The sequence below is a fragment of the Podospora anserina genome, chromosome 6 (assembly GCF_000226545.1).
Source record: "Podospora anserina S mat+ genomic DNA chromosome 6, supercontig 2".
Taxonomy (NCBI): Eukaryota; Fungi; Ascomycota; class Sordariomycetes; order Sordariales; family Podosporaceae; genus Podospora; species Podospora anserina.
Window position 1 is genome coordinate 496901 of NW_001914857.1, and position 22426 is coordinate 519326.

Genomic DNA, 22426 nt, shown 5'->3' on the forward strand with positions numbered 1-22426 from the left:
GGGTCTTGGGTGTTGGGTGTGGTGGTGGTAGTTGGAGATATAGGTGAGATAGGGTGGAATAAATATAAAGTCAAGAATTGAAGCTTTTTATGATGTCTTTGGACTGTTATGGTGGTGACACACATATGTGATGTCTGTCGATCATCGATCGGTATTTGTAAACAACCCGAACCCTTTTTTTTCTTTTTTCTTTTCTTGGCTGTGAGGGGTTTGGTCACTACCCAACCCCAGCCCCTGAATCTCCAACAACAACCTTTCCTCACAAACAAACCAGAACACACGCTCACGTTACACCAACCCCCTGAAACTGACTTCACACCACTTCTCGGTGTGGCTTCTCTTTTTGGTCCGGAACTTTGATCCTGACCTAAAAAAGATATCGTTTTTTTTTGTGGTGGTAGTGGTGGGTGTGCGTGCTAGATGCAGCGATGTTCCACCTAGCAGCATGCTACCTCAAGCCAAACGAGGAAGGAATCATGAGGTTGCACACCGCCTCCAAGCTGGCCGAGGAAAAGGGAGGGAAGGGGTTTGCTGCTGCGAGTGGTAGTAATGTGGAAAAGGTTAACAGAGAGGAAGGGGTGGACCGGAAGCAGGAAGGAGAGCAAGGGGGTCGGGAGGATCACAGAGATGAAGTGAATAAAAAGGATGAGAAGGATGAGGGTATTGTCGAGAGAAAAGATGGAGAAGGCGACACTGTTGAGATTTTGGCTTGACATGACGGAAGTTTTTTTGAAGGGGGATTGCAGAGGAATGGTCGGTCTTGGTGCTTTTGCCCACGACGGTGCAAGGTGTGAATGAAGCACGGCGGTCAATCTAACATACCTACCTAGCAAAGCAGAACCCGCCATCTTCATAAATCCCAGCATCTTTTCTCAATAGTAAATCTCAAAGTTTATATTGCGCTACGGCAGCATATCGCCGCACGTCATACTCTCTATTCTCGCTGCTTACACCCCCCCCCCCCTCCTCCCCTTTCCCCGCAAGAGTAAAGCACCCAGGGTATATACACCCATCGACCCCAACTTTCCCAACCCCAAAAAATATCACAAACGCCGAAACCCCATTTTGTATGAACCCTCCTTTTATTTCTCCCAAAAATGCCAGTCCAACCCCTCCATGGTATCATCGTACGTGAAATAGGTAGCCTTCCCCCCCCCCCCCCCCACCTCCCCAAAGAACTCCTCAACATGTCAGTCTTTCCCCCTCATCCCCACCATCCCTCACTCCACTCTCTCTTAAAATCAACACAGAGCTCCTCTGTGCTCAGCACCGCCCACTCCTAGTTAGGCTGAACAGCCAGAGCAGCCTGCAGCGACTCCAACAACTCCTGATCTTGGTGATCAGGGGTGGAATGATGATTAGGGGGTATTGGCAGCCCGGGAACTGCCGGCGGCGAGGCCTGTGCTGGTGACGGCTGGGCTGTCGAGGCCTGGGGCTGGGGCTGGTATGCCGTTTGAGCCGGCTGAGCCGGTCGTGGTGGTGCCGGCGATGGCTGCGATGTTGTTGGCGAGGGGATGTGACGGTGTGGTTGTGCCTGAGGCTGAGCCTGCTGCTGGACTTGTTGCTGGGCCTGCCGGTGTTGATGGTGCGTTTGCTGCTGTGGTTGCGGTGGCTGGGGCGCCTGAGCCTGGTGCTGTTGTTGTTGCTGCTGTTGTTGATGCTGCTGTTGTTGATGCTGCTGTTGTTGATGCTGCTGTTGTTGATGCTGCTGTTGTTGATGCTGCTGTAATTGTTGAGGATGCGCTTGCTGAACATGCTGCTGATGAGAATGTTGTCGCTGAGCTTGCTGGTTTTGCTGGACTTGTTGAAGCTGCTGAGCCTGTTGTTGCTGTTGCTGTGCAGGCCGACTGTGTTGGACCTGTTGGTGTTGTTGCACCTGCTGACCCTGATGATGTTGAGGGACCTGCTGAAGTTGCTGGGCCTGCTGATGCTGAGCCTGCTGAGCCTGCTGAGTTTGCTGAGCCTGTTGGGCTTGCGGAGCGTGCTGGTGTTGCGCAGTAGGCTGGTGTGGCATCGTTTGTTGCCGTTGCGGAGCTGGCGGCTGCTGCTGAGCTTGATGCTGCGGAGCCTGATATTGCTGGGCCTGGAGCTGCTGCTGTGCTTGATGCAGCTGCGACTGAGTCTGACGGCGGCCTTGTTGCTGGCCTTGCTGCTGAACAGGTTGTTGAACATGCTGCTGAACATGCTGCTGAGCGTGTTGCTGAGCGTGTTGCTGACCCTGGTTCTGCTGTTGCGGACTTTGTCTGTTCTGTTGCTGCTGTTGCTGCTGGGCTTGGTTCTGCTGAGGCTGGTGAGGCTGATGAGCCTGGTGCTGTTGGGCCTGGTGATGCGGAGAAGACGGCTGTGGCTGCAAGTGATGATACTGCGGCTTACTTGGAGGCTGCATCGACGTGCTCGGAGCCGGCGCCGGGGCTATGGATGGAAACGATGTAACCTTTGGTAGGCCGTGGTGTTCCTGAGGCTCCGACTTGACCATTGGTGAGATGGGCACTGGAGGCAAACCGCCCGATGTTGCCGTAGTCGTATTGCCATTCATAGGCCCGCTCACGCCCGGGGTGGTTGGGCTTGCCCGCGGAGCTTGCACACTTGAATGTGGGCCGGGCATCACGGACTGGTTGTTGTGTTGCATATTCGACAGCGCCATCATTGTCTGCAGCCTGGCCTGTTCTTCTTGGCTATTCTGCCGCGCCTTCTCCTCGGCTTCCTTTCTTGCTGCCTGGGTCGGAGCCCGAGTCTTGAGCTCTCCTGTGACGTGTTGCAGATAGTACGGCATTTCCGAGTTCGTCTTGAGGAAAAATAGCTTCAGATTCCTTGCCTTGTCCTTCAGCTGGACCTGAGTGCGATCCCTCAGGATGGTTGAAATGGTTCCGTGCGGCCCAAAAAGACCGAGAATTTGACTCCAATGGGGACCCTTCACCATGTCCAAACCAGCCATGAGAGCCTTCTCCTCTTCAGGACTCCAAGGCCTCCGAGTCGAATGCAGGCCTTCGCGCCTCGACGTATTAGATGACTTTGCAACAGCAGCCTGCCGAGCCTTTTCGTACAGAGCCGCAGTGGGTAAAGACTGATTTGGTGGAAGGCCATTCTCGTTCGTGGCAGCTGGAGCAGCCGGGGCTGCTGGCGCGGGGCTCTGTGTGTACGTCTGATATTGGCCCTGGTGTTGTTGATTCATTTGCGCAATGTAGTGAGGATGGGCCGGGGCATGTCCGAGATTTGCGGTTCCGACAGTCCCCGAGTATATCATAGTCGAGGTGGTGGGGAGCCCATGCGGCGGCTCTTCTGGGATTTTCGGAAGGCTGGCAGCGATTAGATTCGCCAATTCGGTAGTCGAGCTATTCATGTCATGCTGTCCAGCGGAAGAGTCCTTAATCAGCCCGCTCAGGTCATGCGACAAGGACGAATCCTTGGCCAACTCCTGCTCGATGAGCTTTTTCAATGTTTCGTCATCATGTTGACCTGACAGATCTTCGCCGTCGAGTTCTTTGGTTTCCCCAGCCATCGGAAGTTGCGCTGTTGCAAGCCTCAGCGTTTCAGCAAGGCTGTCGTGCTGCTCCTCGATTTCCATATTCGTGGCCAGAACTGGCTCCTCCTCTTGTGTGGGTATGTTGATGCCGTAGCTCCTGGCGTAGTCAACTATAACAGCCAGGTGGCCTTGCAAAAACAAGCTCAGCAACTCGGAGATTCTCTCGGGTGACGATTGCTCCGCCAACGACACTGTTCTTGTCAGTCCACCGACATTCAGAAATCCAAACGGGGAGGAGCAAGTACTCTTGATAGATTCATCAGCGGCCGATTGGACCAGCAATTCCCTTCTCTCGCGAACCTGACCAACCAGCCGCTCCTCATCCGGATTCAATGCCAGATCTCCACTGCGATTCTTCAAAACCTCATCGAACCGAGCAGGAAACAAAGTGTCCAACACGCCCAGCGCCGGCTGCGGTGGTTGGTGATTAAGCGCATCCAAGAAGAGCCGCGTCTTCAAGCTAACTAGCAATTCGGTCAAAGAGTCCTTGTATTCGCCGTCTTCGGGGATGAAGACGCTGAAAAAAGAATCGTGTACATCTTTCAGTGTGACATCGCCTGAGCCAAACACCATGCCTGCCACCGAAGCCAAGTTTGACATGCGGATCGTCTCCCTATCTTCCGAGTCTGTGATTTCCAACTCGTCGACCGAAAGGAGGTGAGAGTCTGAGTACATCTTTCGTGTGCTTTCAAACACATTCCAGAGCATACCATAGGCCTTGTAAAACTCGGATTCGGTCTGGGCAAGAAGTGCATCGGTGTCAGCTTTGGTATTCTGCGACAGTCTGATGAGGATCTGAACAGCAAAACTGCCCATGTTCAGGAGGCTCATGGACCGCATATGGTAAAAGGAGTGACGCGTAAAGTTTGCGATTTTGTTCCGTGTTTTCTCAGCTTCGGGCGTGGCAGGTATTGGGTTGGTGGTCCGTACCACGTTCACATCGTAATCAGCCAGCGCATTATTCAGCATCGTTTCCAGGTCGACAGGCGCCATGTCATGCCCGTTCATCTCACCATGTCCCGCTTGCTCTGGGTGCCCGAGTTGCGCCTCATGTTGGGCAAACTCCATCTTCAACCGTTTTGCCAGGCTATCCTCATCATCCAGGTCAGGGCTCCTGGGTCGTTTGGCTTCACTCGGCATCTGGGCAGTAACGGGGACTCCCGGTGAAGGGTCAATTGGTGTTTGAGAGTCTGCCGGGGGTTGAGACATCGTCGGTTGCGGTAATAGCGCTTGAGATGGAGACTGATGCACGAGGGCATCCGTCTGGGCTTGGGCAGATGCTAAGAGCTGCTCTATCTGGACTGAAGGCGATTGCGCATCGAGCGCTGTGGTTGGGGTCGCAGCAAGCGGGTTCGGCGCGGGGCTCGGAACAGGGGCGGGAGTCGATGGTGGTGGGAGAGAGGAAACTGCTGCGGCTGTAGATATTAACGGAGTGGCAGGAGTTGCCGGCGTTGTTGGCGCTGCTGGCACTGTGGGTGTGAGTGTGGGTGTGGTTGTGGTTGTGGTTGTGGTTGTGGCCTCCCCATGTTGCGACGTGGGCGGTGGTGGCGGCGGAGGAGGAGGAGCAGGAGCAGTCGGAGCCGCAGTCTTCTCAGGAGCAACATCTGGCGCTTGTTGAGATGGCGGTTGTTCAGGATCGGCCTTGATTGGACTATCGGCGTCTGGCATCGGAACATCGTCGTTGCTGCTGTTGTTGAAGGCAGCAAAGAGATCGGCCTCGAGACCGGCGAGCATCGTGTCGGCCATGTTCGCAGCTTAGAGCGCGAAGCCCATTGAACGGGGGCTGAAGTCTCGTCGGTTTGCCCCGCACACTTAGTGGCAGACTTGAACCGATCTCGAAGTATGTATACGACAAAAGAAGACAGTCCAATGGGTCCGACGGCGGGTGTCGTCTCTCTTGGGCGGGCGGTGTCGTTATCGCGGTCTTGGGCGGGACTGGGGAGATGTCGGAGAAATTTTTCTGACGTCCGACATCCAAAGTTGCCCTTATTTTGTGCCCCAGCCTCCGATACACAAGCTGCGTTTATGTGCTTGAAATTCCAAGGAAATACCAAAAATCCAGCCACATCCGTCAATTCCAAAGAATACTGAGCTCAACATGGGCATTTTGATAACAACTACGACCAACTCTCGTTTCATGCTTCGATTGACACTCCGCATGCTCGTGTATGTCTTCAAAGAGAAGCCAGCTAGCGAAGTGACGGATAACAAGGCACTATCTAATCGGAAGGCACCTCAGCTTGCAATTGGCCAACCACGATAGAAATAGCGATCAAGGTGCGTGCGGTTGGGATCGAATACTCATGGGGGAATATAAATGTGCAAGGCTAGCTTTACAAAGGAATCTTTAGGTGCAGAACGCATGGGTTGGAAGTTGGGAATGTGATAGAAAAGTGATACGACTCAGGCTCTCATAGGACTTACCTATCTCGGTTTCCATCTTCCGTCAGCCAGACCTTGACTGGGAAAGCCGTAGAACTTCAACATGCTCATCAGGTCTCCGGCGTCACCCAGTAAGCATCAGGAAGGCCCCGAGAAAAGTCCGATTGTGTTTAGAAGAAGAGAACCGACTTGTGGTGTGCTTCACGGGGTCTAGAATCGTTCGAGTTCCGGTAGCATCGTCCACGCTGAGCCATGAGAGAGCATACGATGGTGTCTCAGAAGGTATGGTATAAACGATAGTATCATGAAGAAGCACTGGTGGTGCGCAGCATTCGGCGGGAGGGAAGGATCTCGGCCGCCCGGAGCATGCAGCACGGAGGACCGTTGCAACTTGACATTGCCGAGAGATGTTCCCTGGGTCTTGGATCGGAGATAACGGAGAGCTATCCAGACCCCTCAGATTACTATTCACACGCCATGTTTCTTGATGAGACACAGCTTCGCTCTCCATTGCCCCGAAGCATCCAAAGAACGGTGGTTATTAATTGAGACAGTATCAAACATACTGGCAGCCACCTCGAAGATTAACTACTAATGATCATGCCGAGGCAGTCGAGGAATGGACGTCTCAACAAAGGAAAGATGCGGGGAGGCGGAATGCTACAACAAACCCGTGGAGATCGGTGACAACACATGGGAATGGTAGCAATCCGTCTGTTCGGCTTTCCTCAAGCTTTCTTGCCCCAGCTTCTGGGGATAGACTCTGGGCTCTTATATCATCCAGGTAAAGACATGGACGAATGACATGAATGCCTAGGCACGCTTCAACGCGGCTTATGTTTCAATGCTGGGATGGAGCATTGTGTGTCGCCCCCTGAGCGGGGTTCATAGTCCCGCTGCCATCGTCATGCGGGGAAAGTGAGCAGCCAACGAGATGTGATGCTCGGAATGGCGGAATCCAGTGGACATCGTGAGAACATCTTCAGTCAAGTCACCAGCGGTGAGATGGTGGAGAGAGGGAGAGAGAGCCGTGGACCTTTGGTATGGATACCCCGTGAGTTGTCTGCCTCGAAATGATGGAGATTCTGGGGCGCTTGGGGAGATTCTGGGGAAGAGGCAGAGCCACCCGCGTCACCCCCCGACCCCGCGACCCCCGCTTCCGCTGCATGCACTTCCAGTTCCGTGGCCGTGACCCACTCGGCCGTCCACTGCCAGTGCCATCCGGGGGGGGAAGGATGAACTGGTAGCTGGTACCCCTCGCCACTACTTTGTCCCCTACTGTCCTCCGGCGCAACATGTATTTAAGGTCCTGCGGGGACGCCCTCTCGTCCTCGCTGCTTCCCCATTCTCCTCACAGCTTCCCACCTTGACACCTGAGACAGCGAGCTGGTTTCGTTCTTCCTGTCCCAATCTGTCCATATCAGTCTTTCCCAAGCTGTCACACGAAGCTGCCAACATCATGGCCAACGTCTTCACCGAGCTCAAGACCCCTACCACGGGCACGTACAAGCAGCCCACCGGACTGTATGTGGCTTCTCTTTCTTCCCCCATAGTGAACCACTCACCCTAACCCTGACTTGTACAGCTTCATCAACAACGAGTTCGTCGAGGGTGTCGAGAAGAAGACCTTTGAGGTCATCAACCCCGCCACCGAGGAGGTCATCTGCTCCGTCCACGAAGCCACCGAGGCCGACGTCGACATTGCCGTCAAGGCTGCTCGCGATGCCTTCGAGGGCCCGTGGCGCCAGGTTACCCCTCAGCAGCGTGGAAACTTGCTGCTTAAGCTTGCCGACCTGATCGAGAAGAACCTGGAGCTCCTTGCTTCCGTCGAGTCCCTTGACAATGGCAAGTCCATCACCATGGCTCGTGGAGATGTTGGCGCCGTTGTTGGTTGCATTCGGTACTATGGCGGCTGGGCCGACAAGATTGAGGGCAAGACGATTGATATTGCGCCAGACATGTTCCACTACACCAGACTCGAGCCGGTGCGTTGTCCTTGGGTACGAAGCCACCATAAACTGCTGATGCTAACTGTCGTGTCATTTAGATTGGCGTCTGCGGCCAGATCATCCCATGGAACTTCCCACTTCTGATGCTCGGCTGGAAAATTGGACCTGCTCTGGCTACCGGTAACACTGTTGTTCTCAAGACCGCTGAGCAAACGCCTTTGTCCGGTCTTGTCTTTGCTCAGTTCGTCAAAGAGGCTGGTTTCCCTCCCGGTGTTCTCAACATCATCTCTGGCTTCGGGAAGACTGCCGGCGCTGCCATCTCTTCCCACATGGACATCGACAAGGTCGCCTTTACTGGCTCCACTGTTGTTGGCCGCACCATCATGAAGGCCGCTGCCTCTTCTAACCTCAAGAAGGTCACCCTCGAGTTGGGCGGCAAGTCTCCCAATATCGTCTTCAACGATGCCGATATCGAGCAGACCATCAGCTGGGTCAACTTTGGTATCTACTTCAACCACGGCCAGTGCTGCTGCGCCGGATCTCGTATCTACGTGCAGTCCGGCATCTACGACAAGTTCGTCGCCGCTTTCAAGAAGCGCGCTGAGGCGAACAAGGTCGGCGACCCATTCCACCCCGAGACCTTCCAAGGCCCCCAGGTGTCTCAGCTCCAATATGATCGTATCATGGAGTACATTGAGTCCGGCAAGAGCGAGGGCGCTACAGTCGAGACTGGTGGTGCCCGTCACGGTGACAAGGGCTACTTCATCCAGCCCACCATCTTCACCAACGTCAGCCCCAAGATGAAGATCATGCAGGAAGAGATCTTCGGCCCCGTCTGCGCTATCGCCAAGTTCGACACCGAGGAGGAGGTCCTCCAGATGGCCCACGACACCATTTATGGTCTTGCCTCTGCTGTCCACACCAAGGATCTCAACACCGCGATCCGGGTCGCCAACTCCCTCCGTGCCGGTACCGTCTGGGTCAACTGCTACAACCTGCTTTCGCACCAGCTGCCATTCGGTGGTTATGCTCAGAGTGGTATCGGGCGCGAGTTGGGTGAGGAGGCTTTGGCCAACTACACGCAACACAAGTCTGTCGCCATCAGATTGGGCGGTGCGTTGTTTGGTTAAGCGTCTTGCTGTCGGGATAGGGGTAAAAGTGGGTCTGGTTCAGGGGTAATGAATTGGGAGCTTGATGTATTCTCACAATGTAACGTACTCTGGGTTGCGGGTTGGACCTGATCTTTGGGTGTATCGGGGTTACGAAGTAATGACAAAACGCGATGATATTCGAACATTTTATGATACGTCTTCTTGAACCACACGCTGTCATGTATGGCCAAATTATGGTCTTCAAAAGAAGTGATGATAGATGTGCCTTTTGAAGGCCTTTGGCAATCCACGATATCTCTGTCATGTTTTTGACCGGTAGAGATCATAAACACAGCGTTGATCTCGGACTTGAAGGCGCATCCCTTTCTGCTTCCGGCCTTGTGGGCATACGGAGGGCAGTGCTCTCCGCCAGGGCACATCGGCTGGGCACATCGGCTCGGCCTCTCTCTGTGCAGGAGTCTGGGGGCGAGGATTCTCGGTTTCTTGGTGTTTGACCAGCTGCTGGAGGGTCTCTTCCCAGGGCGAGAGTTGATGGCATTTTGAATGCTTGAGTTTGATGGATTGGTTGGTGCTGGGGTGTCTTGTTGCTACCAATAGGTTGAGAAGAAGATTGAAGGAATGAGGTTTGATGGACCGGTATTAGTGGTCTCTACCGCGTTATTTATGCATTTCGAGAGGAACCGGTGATAAGATTGAAATTTAAATTGACCTTGTTACCAAGAATGTGAGACAGACATGTCTATCTGGACGGGCCTGGTGACGATTCTAGGTGCTACAAGACTGATCCGGTATCAGGGTACATTACCTAAAACTCTTGAAAAAGGAACTGTTTGTTGAAGAAATAGCGGGTGAGGCGTTGCGTTTGGGTGTTTGTTTGTGGCCCTGAATATGCCGTGGGATAATGAGAGAGGGCACATGAGAGGATGAGTGGTCTTGCTAGCCTTGGTCAGGCTTGCAAGTAGGTCTTGCCATTTTAACGATGGATGACTTGGTGGTTCTTTCCTCATGGGCATAGGCAAACTGAACACCTGCCTACACCTGAAACGGGACCCCACCACGTCACATATCCACATGTTCAGGTTGGCTTATTGCAGCTGAGCTGGACGCATATTTTCCGCTGGACTTCCAATATGTAGCATATGAAAAAGAAACAGTCCCATTCAAGCTAGCTATACCGACAGCAGCAAAACCTGTAAGAGATTGTCCAGGACCAACTAGACCTTTGCTAATTCCGTTTCCTCGTCACCTTCTTGATGACCTTTCTCATCCCATCTCCGACCTTCTCGCCCTCCTCCCCCGCCTTCTCCAGCCCGCCTGGTTTCAGCCCACCAGGCAAGAACCACCACATCAACAAGATGAAAATGAGAATCGCCAGACAGATCGGCTGCAACACTTCCACCCCCTTACTCTGAGCGATGGCCCCCACCGCAAACGGGAACAGTGCCGCGCCCCCTCCGCCGAATGCTGCAGCAAATCCAATCGCTGAAACATGATAATCGCTCGGCAGCAACTTTGTCGCCGCCACAATCGCCGCCGGAAATAACGGACCCAAGAAGAAACCCAAGAACGTCGCAAAGGTTGCCGATGCCGCGAAGTTGGGTACAGTCCAGTAGAGGACTTGCATCACAATCGAGAGCACCAGATAGATGGTGATGGCAAGCTTTTCTCCTATCCTCCCTGTGACAAAACCCAACACCACCCGTCCCACTGTCAATCCAAGCCAGAAGAAAGTAACAGTCAGACCAGCCATAAAAGGTTCAGCATTGCGGACTCGCAACATAAACGTCGTGATCCACCCTCCCAGCGACACCTCGGCGCCTACATACCCAAGCAGGAACATGGCGAGGATCCAAGTAATGGGTTCTTTGAGCACTGTTCGAGTCGTGGTTCTCTTTCCACCAGTGGTATCTAAAAACTGAGCTCTGTATAGCTTGGCCGTCGCCCTCCAGAATGCCGCCGTTAGGAATACGAGACCGACACCATCCAGACCAATCATCACATAGTAAAACGTGTACCACTCCAATCCTCCCTTGGTCACCATCGCTGTCGCAATCAAGGGTCCAATGGTGGCGCCTAGACCGTAAGCGCCGTGAAGAAGACCGAGAAGCTCATTGGCGTTGTGCATATTGCCTATCCAGGCGTTCCAAGCACTGTCTTCGATGCCATTACCGTAGCCGGTGAAAGCTAGGACGACTGGCAGAACGGGATAGGGCGGGTGGAAGACAAGCGGAATGATACCAATGAGACGACAAACGGGACCGAGGACGGCGATACCAACTTGCCCGAAGTGGTGGTGGACCAGTGAATTGCTGAGTGCTGCGAGGGTGTACCCTATGAAGGGAGACAGGAAGACAAGGGAGACGGCGGTGTAGGAGATGGAATAGTATGTTTCGATGTAGGGAAGAAGGGCACCGACAGCGCCGTCAGTCATGCCCATGAGGATGAAGGCGTATATGGTGCCGAGAAAGCGGAAGATGTTTGTGGCGGATTGGTTCCATCGTTGTTGGAGGGGAGGAGCCGAGGCTTCCTCATCCGTGGTCTCTTCCGACAAGTCGACCTTTTCAGGATCGCGTGTTGGGATGATGGACTCATCCATCTTCCTGGAATTATCGGGATTGTCGACACCGACGTGGTCTGGACTGGCGGTCGACATGGTGACGGGAGACTGGCGGGCGGATGATGTAGTCGAGTCGGGACGCAATCTTAACCACGGCCATGGAAGACCTCTTATATACTCGATGGATCCGACCCCGGCCTCGTCAGATATCGCGACAGCAACATCAACCACACCGCATTCTAGAACCTTTCACGAGAGGAAAGAAGCCCCGAAGTAGAGGCGGCTTGAGTGTGGGGGGAGGGGCAAAACAAGGGCCTTGTGTGGTTTGTGGGCTGCATACTTTTTTTCTACGTTAGCCCCGGGGAAGACGCGCTTGCCTTGCATTGGCGGCATTCTTCATGTCCGCTCTTAAACCCGGGTTTTTTTTTTTTTTTTGTTCTCTGACAGTAGCATTTCACGACTGACAAACCAGCATCCGATGACGTTCCATCAAGGCTTGAAAGAACGGGGGGGGGCTTGGCGAGAACACCAACACTGTGGACAAGTTCCCGAGGATCTGCCGCCGGCCCGTGCCAACCGGACCATCTGGACCTGACTCTCTTCGCTTTAGGGTCCCATGACCAGTTTGCAATATTTTGCGTATATATTGCTTATTGGGGGACTTTTGGGAGGTTGGGTGTCGGTGTGAATAATACAATCACTGCGGGGTGGGTTGGGGATTCAGCCGATGTTTTGGCGGGGCGGGCCGAGTCTTATCATCATGGAACGAGACGGTGGTGTGGAGATGGATGAATGTCGGTTGAACATCGGGAAAGTTTGGGGCGGTCATGGCCCGAGGGGCTATTCCTGGGGTCTAGGAGTCATTCAGGACTTGACTTAGTATCATTGTCAGCCGGGACACGAGGATGAAGCTGCGGCTTCTGGGGGTCGACGATAGTGCCGGGATGGTAATGCGGAGCGGACAGGTGTGGGTCCTTCGGAAGAGGTCGAACGGTTTTGTCCCGAAATGGAAACTCCGCTCACGGTATCCCCACTGGCGACCGACTTTATATCATCACCACCGCCCTCGATGCGGGTTGTGTTACCTCTCGAAATTGCGGGCCATATTCCTCCATGGGGATGAATCCTGAGGCTTAGCAGGACCAACGACACTTGCAAACGACGGACTTCCGACGTTTTGCCGTGCGAGCTGACCGAAGTCTAAAAGAGAAGCGGAACCAGATTCGTCTAACTCTTGACATATTCGTCGAGCTGAGGGCTTTCGGGAAAGCCAAAGGAGACCGGCTGGATAGGGGACGATAGCTGGGTCAGAGAGATGGTCACGGACAGGTGTCATGAGCCGGCGCCAAGACAAGGTTGCGGGATCCACGCCTGTGCCTCACTATCAACAACAGGTCATGAAAGAAGTTAAGATTTCTAGTACAGGTATGTCCACCATGTTGCTCTTCACATTAATCTCTGGCTAATACTCCCATAGTTTCGTTCCATCTTATTACATCCGACATGCCCATGTGCCTGGATTCGAGACCGAACCCCTCCCCCGCCATCAACCTCGTCTTTCGAAAGGAACCAAGATGTTCTGTATCCTCCGTGTCATATCTCTCTTGGCGTCTCTGGGCTGGCGGGGCTGGTATGTGGCTTGAACTAAGACGTTGCCATCTCGCGTTGGTTCTGAGCTGAAGAAGTCCAAACGATCCTGTCGGTGATCCCGGGCTTTGGCCCCCTCATGGTGGGAGCAACTGGAGCTGGTGTTGGTCAGCATTTAGTACAGATCAGTAGGGGCGATGTATCAAGCACGAAGACCTACTGGCAACTCTCGGGCATTTTGGGGGAAAGACTGGATGTTTGACAAGTTCTCTGGTGGTGGTGAAGTCAAGATGTTGGGACTGACTGATAGCAGGACTTACCAGCATCAACAAAAGCAACCGGCAGACTCAGGGGTATATATCTGCTCGCCTCATCGTTACGACCACCATCCGTCCTGCCCATTACCAAGCCCAACGCACCAAACACCATACTGATATTGGCATGGCAGCCCTCCTTTGTCGACTTGGGCTACCCCACATCACATGTAACATCTGCAAGGCTCAACTGAAACCGACAAGCCACACACTACAAATTACAACACAGTCTACGCGTATGGTTCAAAAGCGCATACTTTCACGCCTCTGGGACACTCCAGCATCTGCAGGGTTCGTGGTAAACACTGCCGGAAAAGGGTACCGTTGCCCTTGGGGTGTGGTAGGGTGATCCCCCACAAACGTTGTGCGTCGGTATGGGGGAGCACCATCTCGTTATCCCCCTGCAGAAAACAGCTGGCCAACAGCAATGGGGGAACATAGACCAGAGATCCTTTTTCAGAAGCTTTTCTCTCATTGGAAGCATATTTGGTGCCGGAGGCAGCAAACACGGGACCGAGCCCCAACACACCGAAACAAAATCCGGTGGGTTGTGGTGTGTGTGAGGTTGTATGTGGCGGCTATCAACGAACCATGTCAATACCCCATGGTCACACAAGACGGTAGTTTTCTGCAGAAGCTCCGCGGGCTCCGAATTTTCCTTTTTGCCACATGGCCACCCTCACAATGTTCATCGCCTGGCGCCTGTCGCGGCTGAATGACCACACCCTTTCAAGCTCAGACGCCACGTCTGCACACGCCATCGAAGGACCTTTGGACCCCTGTCGCCTGGTCATGGCACACCACACAGAGACCTCACCGGTTTGTGTGGTTCCAAGTAAGCGCCATAAGCGCAGAGTTACACAAAGTTAACTAAAATTCTAAAGAGATAAGGCTGCGGGTGAGACGGGAGGGACGGGTAAGATGACGATGAGTAAACGTCTGATTTGTTTCCGACTGACGCCACATGGGTTGTCTCTACCCTACAGGGCAGCTTTGATCAGATGTCGTATCGCTCACACTCAACCAACGAACCCTGCCTCTCAAGTCCGAAAACAGCACATGCCATGGTTGGGGACCTTCTACATTAGGGTGTTGTTGTCTACACGTTTTATGCATCAGCCTAGATGCAAGTCAGCGCGGCAGTCCATCTGCACGCGGAAGCGAGAGAAATAAGACTTGACACATGAAACAAGTTTGGAGCAGAGAAGACAGGAGTCTATAGCAAGATCACGATGGTGTTTCTCTTTACCAGATCGGATCAGACGTAATCCGAGTATTTGGGGTCCGAGAATAGTCTCGGCATGGTTTTCTGGGGGCCAAAAGCTGCCGTGCCACAGTCATTGTTAAGTGCAGGTCTTACAAAGAATCTGGCAGCCTGATATGCAAAGGCATATGCACCTCAGCCCTATACATCGTCACCTCTCTACTTTCTAATCACTCTCTCCTGGTTGCCTGAGCAGGTGCATTTGCGGCGTGGTCTTGTGGGAAAAGTTGTAAAGTCCGTCAGGAGATACGGTCCGGGCTTTCCACCTTGGTCTCTGACGAGGCTGTAGGGAGGGAGGGAAGGAGGCTGGAGGAGACAGGAGTAGGAAGGCAGCCACCATACCGAAGAGAGGTCAACAGCTATGTACGTCCCCGGGTACGGTTGTGTTGCATGATGAGGCAAGAATCTTTAGGGTTGTTCTCTTTGAGGGTGCATAGTACTCTCGAGACCTCTTTCGAGACACGGGATGAGGGCTTGGTATCGTTTTTCTGTTGACATCGCACACTCCTTGGGCTTCCGTCCCTCGGACCCCCTTCAAAATCTACTCCTCGAATTATTGGAGGTTGTCATAAGGATGCAGCATATGCATCTTTCATGGTCGTTGCCGCCGTGCCTGGTTGCAGTTTCACAGGCATTATTAACGCACATCCTGTCCAGGGAGGCAAGCTACGATGGGTGTCCACACTCATAAAATCTTCCGTAGTATAGTGGTCAGTATGTGAGCTTGTCAATTCCTCGACTCCACCAGTCAGAATAACAACGCTCGAGACCCGGGTTCAATTCCCGGCGGGAGAGTACCACATAGCTTTTTTATTTTCTTTTTTTTCCAACAAGTTGGATATGCTTGTTCTCTTTTGGTACTAAAAACAAGGGGGATGTAGACCCGCCTGGCTTCTTCTGTAGGGTGCCGCACCCCACCCAGACTGGCTTCTTGTTGCTTCTGTGACATGCTAGATGCCTCGATGAAGCCCTGCGTATTTCAAAGGTCATACTTAACAACCGTTATTAACAGGCTCTCTCTCCTACTCACAGAGATGGAAACGTACCTTCCATCTGTAGTATGCCTATGGCTTATCTTTCTTCTGATTCAAGGCTCACTCGCGTGGCCCCAGCTGATCTTTGTCCTCGATCTCTTCCAGACCTCAACTCGTCTCTTCTTCCCTTTCCGTTTCTGAAACAAACTGTTCAATTTGCCACGACTCTCCTGCAAACAACAATCACCACGACGCTGCAATGTGGGGGCAGCTCAATATCACTCACTCAGTTGTCGTTGCCTGTCTTGTGGCGGGGGGTGTCGTGGTTCATGGCACAGGAGAACGATTGCGGTTTATGGCCATGGAAACGAATCCGCGATGCTAACCTCGGATTTCTAGCCTTCCCATCCACCCGGGACCTCTCCATCGACACCTTACAGGACCTTTTGACCAACGGGACGACCACGTCAGAAGACCTCGTCAAGACTTACCTCGCCCGGATTGCTGAAATCAACCCGTCGACTCGCTCGGTCTTGGAAGTCAGTCCCTTCGCTCTAGAAGATGCACGCAAGCGGGACAACGAAAGGCGAGGGACGGGGGTGAGGTCAAAGATGCATGGGATTCCGATTTTGGTCAAGGGGGTCGGTTAGTATTGATGGGTTGAACAGCTCTGCAGGGTCGTACTGCCTGCTTGGCTCTCGGACAAGAAACGAGGCTTCTGTCGTCGCTCGTTTGCGAGCTGCTGGTGCTGTCATTTTAGGGACGACAGACTTACCTGAATGGGGCAGCTCACGTTCGTCCGGCCAGACGGCCTCGAACGGCTGGAGTGCTGTCGGGGGGCAGACTTGTGGTGTTTACTATCGCGAACAGGATCCTTGCGGAAGTAGTAGTGGGAGTGGTGTTGCTGTTGCGCTTGGGTTGGCGGCTGGGGCGGTGGAGGTTGAGGTAGGTATATTTGTATTATGCTTTACCCGGGTGGATGAAGCTGACTGACGGACGGTTGTGAAGACAATGGGGAGCATCACCTGCCCGGCTATGCGGGGCAATCTTGTGAGCATCAAGACGACTTCGGGGCTTGTTCCTCGGGACAATGTGATTGTCACAAGATTCCGCGGCCCTGTCGGCCCCATGACCCGGACTGTTCGGGATGCTGCGATTATGCTTAATTTCATGGCTGGACCGACTTCAGAAGACCCCGACAGTTTACGGATTCCGTTTTCGATTGTGCCGGACTATACAAAGTCGCTGAAGCTTGGTGGGTTGGTCAACAGCCGTCTTGCTGTTCCGCGCAACAATGGGGATGACCCGTTCGTGGCGAAGATGGATCTCGCTCCGGTGATGGAGCAGTTTGATGGGGTTTTGGATGTTGTGAGAGGACTTGGGGCGAGGATTATTGATGATGCGAATTGCTCCTCTTATGAGGAAATCAACGCTGCTGATGCGCCACAGGGCCGGGTCGGGCCGTCGGAGTATCGGTTTGATATCGAGAGGTGCTTTCCGAGTCTGGCGGTTCACCCGTATGGTATTCGGACTGTGGAGGATCTCATCAACTGCACCAAGACTCTCCCCAAAGAAGAATACCCCTCTCGCGACGTTGCTTACTGGGAGCAGGTGGTCAAGTCTGCTGACTTCGGGTCGCCCGAGATGGCCAAAGAAATCGAGAGAATGAGAGACCTCGGCGGGACAAGGGGGATTGATGCTGTAATTGACACCCACAAAGCCGACGCGATTGTATTCCCATCAGTATGCTCCTCGGAAGTACCCGGCCTTGTTGGGTACCCGGTTGTTTGTGTGCCGCTGGGGTTTTCACCCGAGGGGACAGAGGTGGAGAGGAATACAAAGGTGGGATTTGGTGGAGCAAGCGCCTGGCATACCGTGAGTAATTCCTCCCAGTGTGATCCACCACTGTACTGAACTCCACCACTTTTTTTTTTAAGTTTTGGGTTGAGCTTCATTGGGAAGCCGGTCACCGAGGAGAAGTTGATTGAGCTGGCGTATGCTTTCGAGCAACATACTCAGATTGGGAGGCAAAGGAAGCCGGTGGTGCTGCCCGGTGCTGATATTTGTGATATTTTGCGAGAGAGGAGGGTTGTGTGGAGGGTTTGGTGTAAACTACGGGAATGGTTTGTGATATGAGTGGCTCATGGAAACATTTGGGTTGGAAGAGGGGAGGGGGGGGGTGTTATGCGTAGCTTTATGGGTGTGGACTTGTGGAATAGGTTGGATGACCAGGAAATGGACCACATGTGGATCTGGTCCACCACCACCACACCAGCCACACAACCTTGTTGAGATTACCCCTGAATGATCACACTGGCCACAACAAGACTAATATTGGGTCAATTTCTATGGGAGTTATACCAAAATGTAGCTCAATTACTGTCAGAGTCAGACATTGCATCTGCTTCTCGCTTGCGCCTGGTTTGAACCCGATGACGTGCGCTGCGCCGCACAGGCTGGGCTGGCTCTGGCTGCTCCACATCCTCCTTGGCTACCACTTCTTCCTCCACCACCCTCCCTTCAATACGGGCCTCTTCCAGTTCACAGAGCCTCACAAACTTGGAATTCGAGTCTTCTCTATTCAACTTACGCCTTTTTCTTGCCTCCTGGGCCTTCTGGGCGTTCTGTTGGTGCCTTGCCGCATCAGCTTTGTGGATAGATGCCTCAGATCTCAGTGTAAGTATAGTACTGGTGAGAGTCCTTACCGCAAGCCGTTTTCCGGCCGGCGTATGGTTCTTGAGTAGGTCCCTGACCTTCTTGGCCACCTGGAATCCCCCACGGTATGGAAAGTAAGTATTTTCGAAGAGAGATCCAACGGCACCACAGGGACTATTACCTAGCTTAAAAAGAACGGTTTGCGCCTACGTATAAACTATAATCCTATCCCACGCCAGCCGCCGGCAATATTTTTTTTCCTAAAGCCCTACTTGCGGGCAAGGTTATATAGCCGGACTAAGTCGACTTTGCCGTTAAGCGGATAGTTAATAAGGGTATCGTTTATAGCTATAAGCCTCTTATACGCCTTCTTTATATTAAAAAAGTAGTTAATATTAAAGGGTTAAAGGACGTAAGAGTAGTAAGGGGGCAGGAAAAGAAGGTAAATATTATTCCTATAGTACCGGATTATAAAGTCGTTAATAGTATATAAACTATAGTTATTATAAATAAAAAGACGGGGTTTTAATAGATCTTTAAGTTTAATTTTTAATATAAAAACCTTTTTAAATTAATTAATAGTAAAGTTATTACTAATTTAACTATTCTCTAATATAGCTATATACCAGTCCTTATTTAATTAGTTTTTAAACTATTACTTTTAAAAGTCTTTACCTTTAAAAATAATTCCGGGGGGAAAGACTCTCCCGTCTTATAAAATATACTTAAATATAGTGGTTTAGGTCCTTCTTCCGTTCTATTTAATATATATAAACTTTTTATTTCGCTTTAAAAATCCAATAACTAAACCGTTTTTTCCCTAGCTTTTTATTATATTTACTTTATCGTAATTATACTTATGCCTAAACTTAATTTAATTAACGGTAGAATATAAATTAAAAAACTTATTAATATTTTCCAGAGTAATTTCGTTAATTCTAACGTAATTAATTTTCTTTTTAACCTTTATTTTAATATCGGGATAACGGCTAATAAAGTATAATATTTAGTATTTACTAAGGGGGTTAAAATCGCTTTGTTTAGTTAATAAACTAACCGCTAAAGCCTTTATATTAATATAGGTAGGAGCGTAACTAAAGTTTTTTTAACGAAGGATTTATTAAATAATAAAGTCTTTTTTAGCCGTAAGAAAATCGCTATTGGTTTTCATGGGCAAGGTTCCTTAGTAGGGTACTATTAATATAGTGCTTTAGGGTGGAATGTAGAATCCTATATTTATTAGACGCTTTTCGCTGGCTTATACCAGCGGCAATGTCTTTCTGGGCATTTTTAATATCCTCCTCGGTATATTTGGCCATTGTTGGGTACCTGGAGCAAAAAAAAGTAAAAAAAAAGCTTCATTTTTAGTCTCTGTGGGTGGAATATAAAGTGTGTGTTGATATCGGGGGGCTTTCGGAGGTCCAGGGTTGTGGAGGGTTTAATGTGGGTAGATGGCTTGGGTAGTTCAAACCTACCTGGGCCACATCCATATGTGGTCCACTTCCTTGTCATCCAACCTAGTATGTCTCCCTCATTTGAACTTACCATACGTAGCTACATCTCTCACACATCACAGGATTCCACGCAGCAAAAGCCTCTGCGAAGAACTCGGCGGTACCTATCTAAGCGTCTACGTGTTTCAAGAGCTGATTAAAAGTCTTCCTTCCCTGGATCGGTTGTTTCGTCCAACAACGCCAAATGATCTTGAATAGCCCTCCTTCCTGCATTCTCCCTTCAACAGTTTCCTAATTTTCCCCAAGTAGTTCTGGCTAGGTAAACCAACATGGGGAAAACTCCCTAGTAGGCTCAGAAGTTTAAAGATCTATTTCCTTTTTATAAGAATATCTCTCCATGAGAAAGATAAGAGGTTTAGTATAATAGCTAACTCTTAAATCTTATTGCTTTTTACAAGGTAAACTCTAGATCTTAACGGAGATAAATTATAATAAATCACAACTAAAGGCAATTTACAAGGAATACTATCAACCTCCCGTTCTAGGCAAGGAGATCACAAAGTCTGTAAGTCGAAGTTGCGGTTTGGATGGATGTCATCACCGAGAACTGGTGCGTTAGACTGAGACCCTTGGGATGATAGGTAACTGGGCATTTATGCGGAAAGTATTGAGTTCCGAGTTGAGAGGAGGTGAGTTTTTGTTCTTGAGTGAATAGATATATCTAGGGGCCTGGCCGAGCTTGTCTGTTTCAAAGGTGAGCCAGGCTTAAAATATCGGTACACACTTTCATACCCTCTAGTTTTGTACTTAAGGGGGAAGCGAACTTGGGGACCTCTTTCAGGACGGGCAAAGGCCTGGGCTTTGTGAATCGCGTCCCTCTCTTGGTGATGGGCCGCTTCTTGTCCTTGGGACGGTGTGAAGCAAGCGGTGGAGTCGTTCCTGATATGCTTCTTGTAGAATGTGTCGGTTTGCTCGCTGTCGTGGGGTAGGTAGGGACATCTGTTTGGCGCTGAAGTTGATCCGGTTCCGTGGTGTCACAGACGCGCTCGCTCTCCATGATTAGGTCAAGAGACTTGCTCATGGCGCCAGTATTAGCCAACTATTTAGGTGAGTCAAGACAATTAGCGCCAAATTATAGCCTGGCTGAAGTTATAGTCTAGACTTATGTTAAAACTCGCGGCGATAGCTATCGCGGTAATGGCTCTCGTAGCTATGGCCAGTCTCGTGACAGTGGTCGCAGCTCACGCCGCAGCCAGCCTTACCCCCACCGTGGCTACAGAGCCAGCGGTACGAATACCACGGGTATTAGCAGCCGTAGCAACAACCGGTACACAAGCGCCCGCCCTTACTATAGTATCAACACCACACCCCACGCCAGTAAGTAGGCCGAGGACACGCGTGGCGTATCCGAGGAGGGCTGGCTAGAGGCAGCCGATAACGTTGGCTACCGGGCTGCATATGGTAAGGCCCCCAGCCCCGAGGGCAATCACAACGTCACGGGCAAGCCCCTTGTTTCGGCCCGCAGTGGTTCGGTGGAACTGGACGGGCAGCCGCCTGGACGGGCCAGACTGTAGGTCTGTGGGAGGTATTGCTCCCGGAGGATTGGTCAGTCAGGTTGCTCCCAGGGCTTCGGCCCTGAGGCCCACATATTGGTAACGATGAGAAAAGGTTTTTGCTCTCTGGAGCTGTTTGTCAGAGTATCTAGAAATATCATCAACTTTTACACATCTCTGCGGGCGTACAACACATAACGACAGCAAATAACCCCGGCTACCGGATTATGCCCCCCCGGCGTCTCTTGAATGACCAGTAGGCTGGCTTGTGATGCCAGTAGTAACCAACTAGTTTGTGGTGTCATTGGTACGAGATGGGACCGGATGGCGGGAGGCTCATGGTGTTCGACACCTCGAGGTGTGATGCGAGTATCTATATACGGAGGTAGAGTACATGTTGGTGAACGAGAGAATGTGGCTGCATATTTGCAGATGTTGGACGAGGTCCAGTCTGTCTCCTCACCTTCTATATGATGTGATCTCTTTGTCGCGATTTATCTGATATTTTCCGCCATTTGACTCTTGGTAGGAATCGTGGGCGACCATTCTCAGCTATTTTGATATCGATATCAGCAGCACCATCGCCAGATATCAATCTTCCGCCATCTGAACAGCGCCATCGCCATCCTACTCCGCCGTTCTATCCCACCATTCTATCCCGCCCTCTTAATCCGCCATTCGACTTCACTGTGGAACTAGGTAGTAATGAGATAAAGCTGGGTTGTTGTTGAGATAAAGTTGGGATGGTGGTGAGAAGGTGCTGGGGTGTTTTTAGATTTTCAAGCATAATAAGCTGAGACTGAACATCTAGGTCGGCAAGCACCTAGGTAGTTACATACTGGGTGGTTTGGAGAGGACATCGAAAGCATTTCAATCTTCCCTTTTCTATCCCTTGTTTTTTAACACTTGGATAGATTAATCTGCCGTCTGTTATGTTTCTTACCTATGCAACCAAGGTCCTTCAAGAATGTGGAAGCGAAGCCTCCAGCCTTGCCGATGTTTAATCCGTGATTATTACAGTTCATTCTCAGCTGCTGGACTGTTTACTTGCCGGTTAGTTTACACCCCCGGAAGCAATAGGAGAATGAGGCGGAGCATGGGG

At 51.5% G+C, this 22426-nt stretch overlaps 4 protein-coding genes across 4 annotated transcripts, besides 5 other annotated features; 2 read left to right on the forward strand and 2 right to left on the reverse strand.

Moving 5' to 3' along the window:
* Positions 1-1279: 1279 nt before the first annotated feature.
* Positions 1280-5269, reverse strand: PODANS_6_4980 (uncharacterized protein; the record flags this gene model as incomplete). The annotated part of the gene is made up of 1 exon (XM_001909961.1): positions 1280-5269. The coding sequence occupies one exon, from the start codon at positions 5267-5269 to the stop codon at positions 1280-1282; it is 3990 nt and encodes a 1329-aa protein (XP_001909996.1).
* Positions 5270-7364: 2095 nt separating this feature from the next.
* On the forward strand, positions 7365-8984 carry PODANS_6_4990 (uncharacterized protein; the record flags this gene model as incomplete). Its single annotated transcript, XM_001909962.1, has 3 exons — positions 7365-7429; positions 7491-7890; positions 7953-8984. The coding sequence occupies 3 exons, from the start codon at positions 7365-7367 to the stop codon at positions 8982-8984; spliced, it is 1497 nt and encodes a 498-aa protein (XP_001909997.1).
* Positions 8985-10191: 1207 nt separating this feature from the next.
* On the reverse strand, positions 10192-11619 carry PODANS_6_5000 (uncharacterized protein; the record flags this gene model as incomplete). Its single annotated transcript, XM_001909963.1, has 1 exon — positions 10192-11619. One exon carries the CDS (start codon positions 11617-11619, stop codon positions 10192-10194), a length of 1428 nt encoding a protein of 475 aa, XP_001909998.1.
* A 3762-nt stretch (positions 11620-15381) lies between these two features.
* Positions 15382-15483, forward strand: a tRNA (tRNA-Asp).
* Positions 15484-16277: 794 nt separating this feature from the next.
* On the forward strand, positions 16278-17798 carry PODANS_6_5010 (uncharacterized protein; the record flags this gene model as incomplete). Its single annotated transcript, XM_001909964.1, has 3 exons — positions 16278-16619; positions 16671-17569; positions 17612-17798. The coding sequence occupies 3 exons, from the start codon at positions 16278-16280 to the stop codon at positions 17796-17798; spliced, it is 1428 nt and encodes a 475-aa protein (XP_001909999.1).
* An 80-nt stretch (positions 17799-17878) lies between these two features.
* Positions 17879-17922: a long terminal repeat.
* Positions 17879-19837: a repeat region (transposon pelobate copie 17).
* Positions 19794-19837: a long terminal repeat.
* A 1511-nt stretch (positions 19838-21348) lies between these two features.
* Positions 21349-21517: a long terminal repeat (LTR astylosternus).
* The last annotated feature ends 909 nt before the right edge of the window (positions 21518-22426 follow it).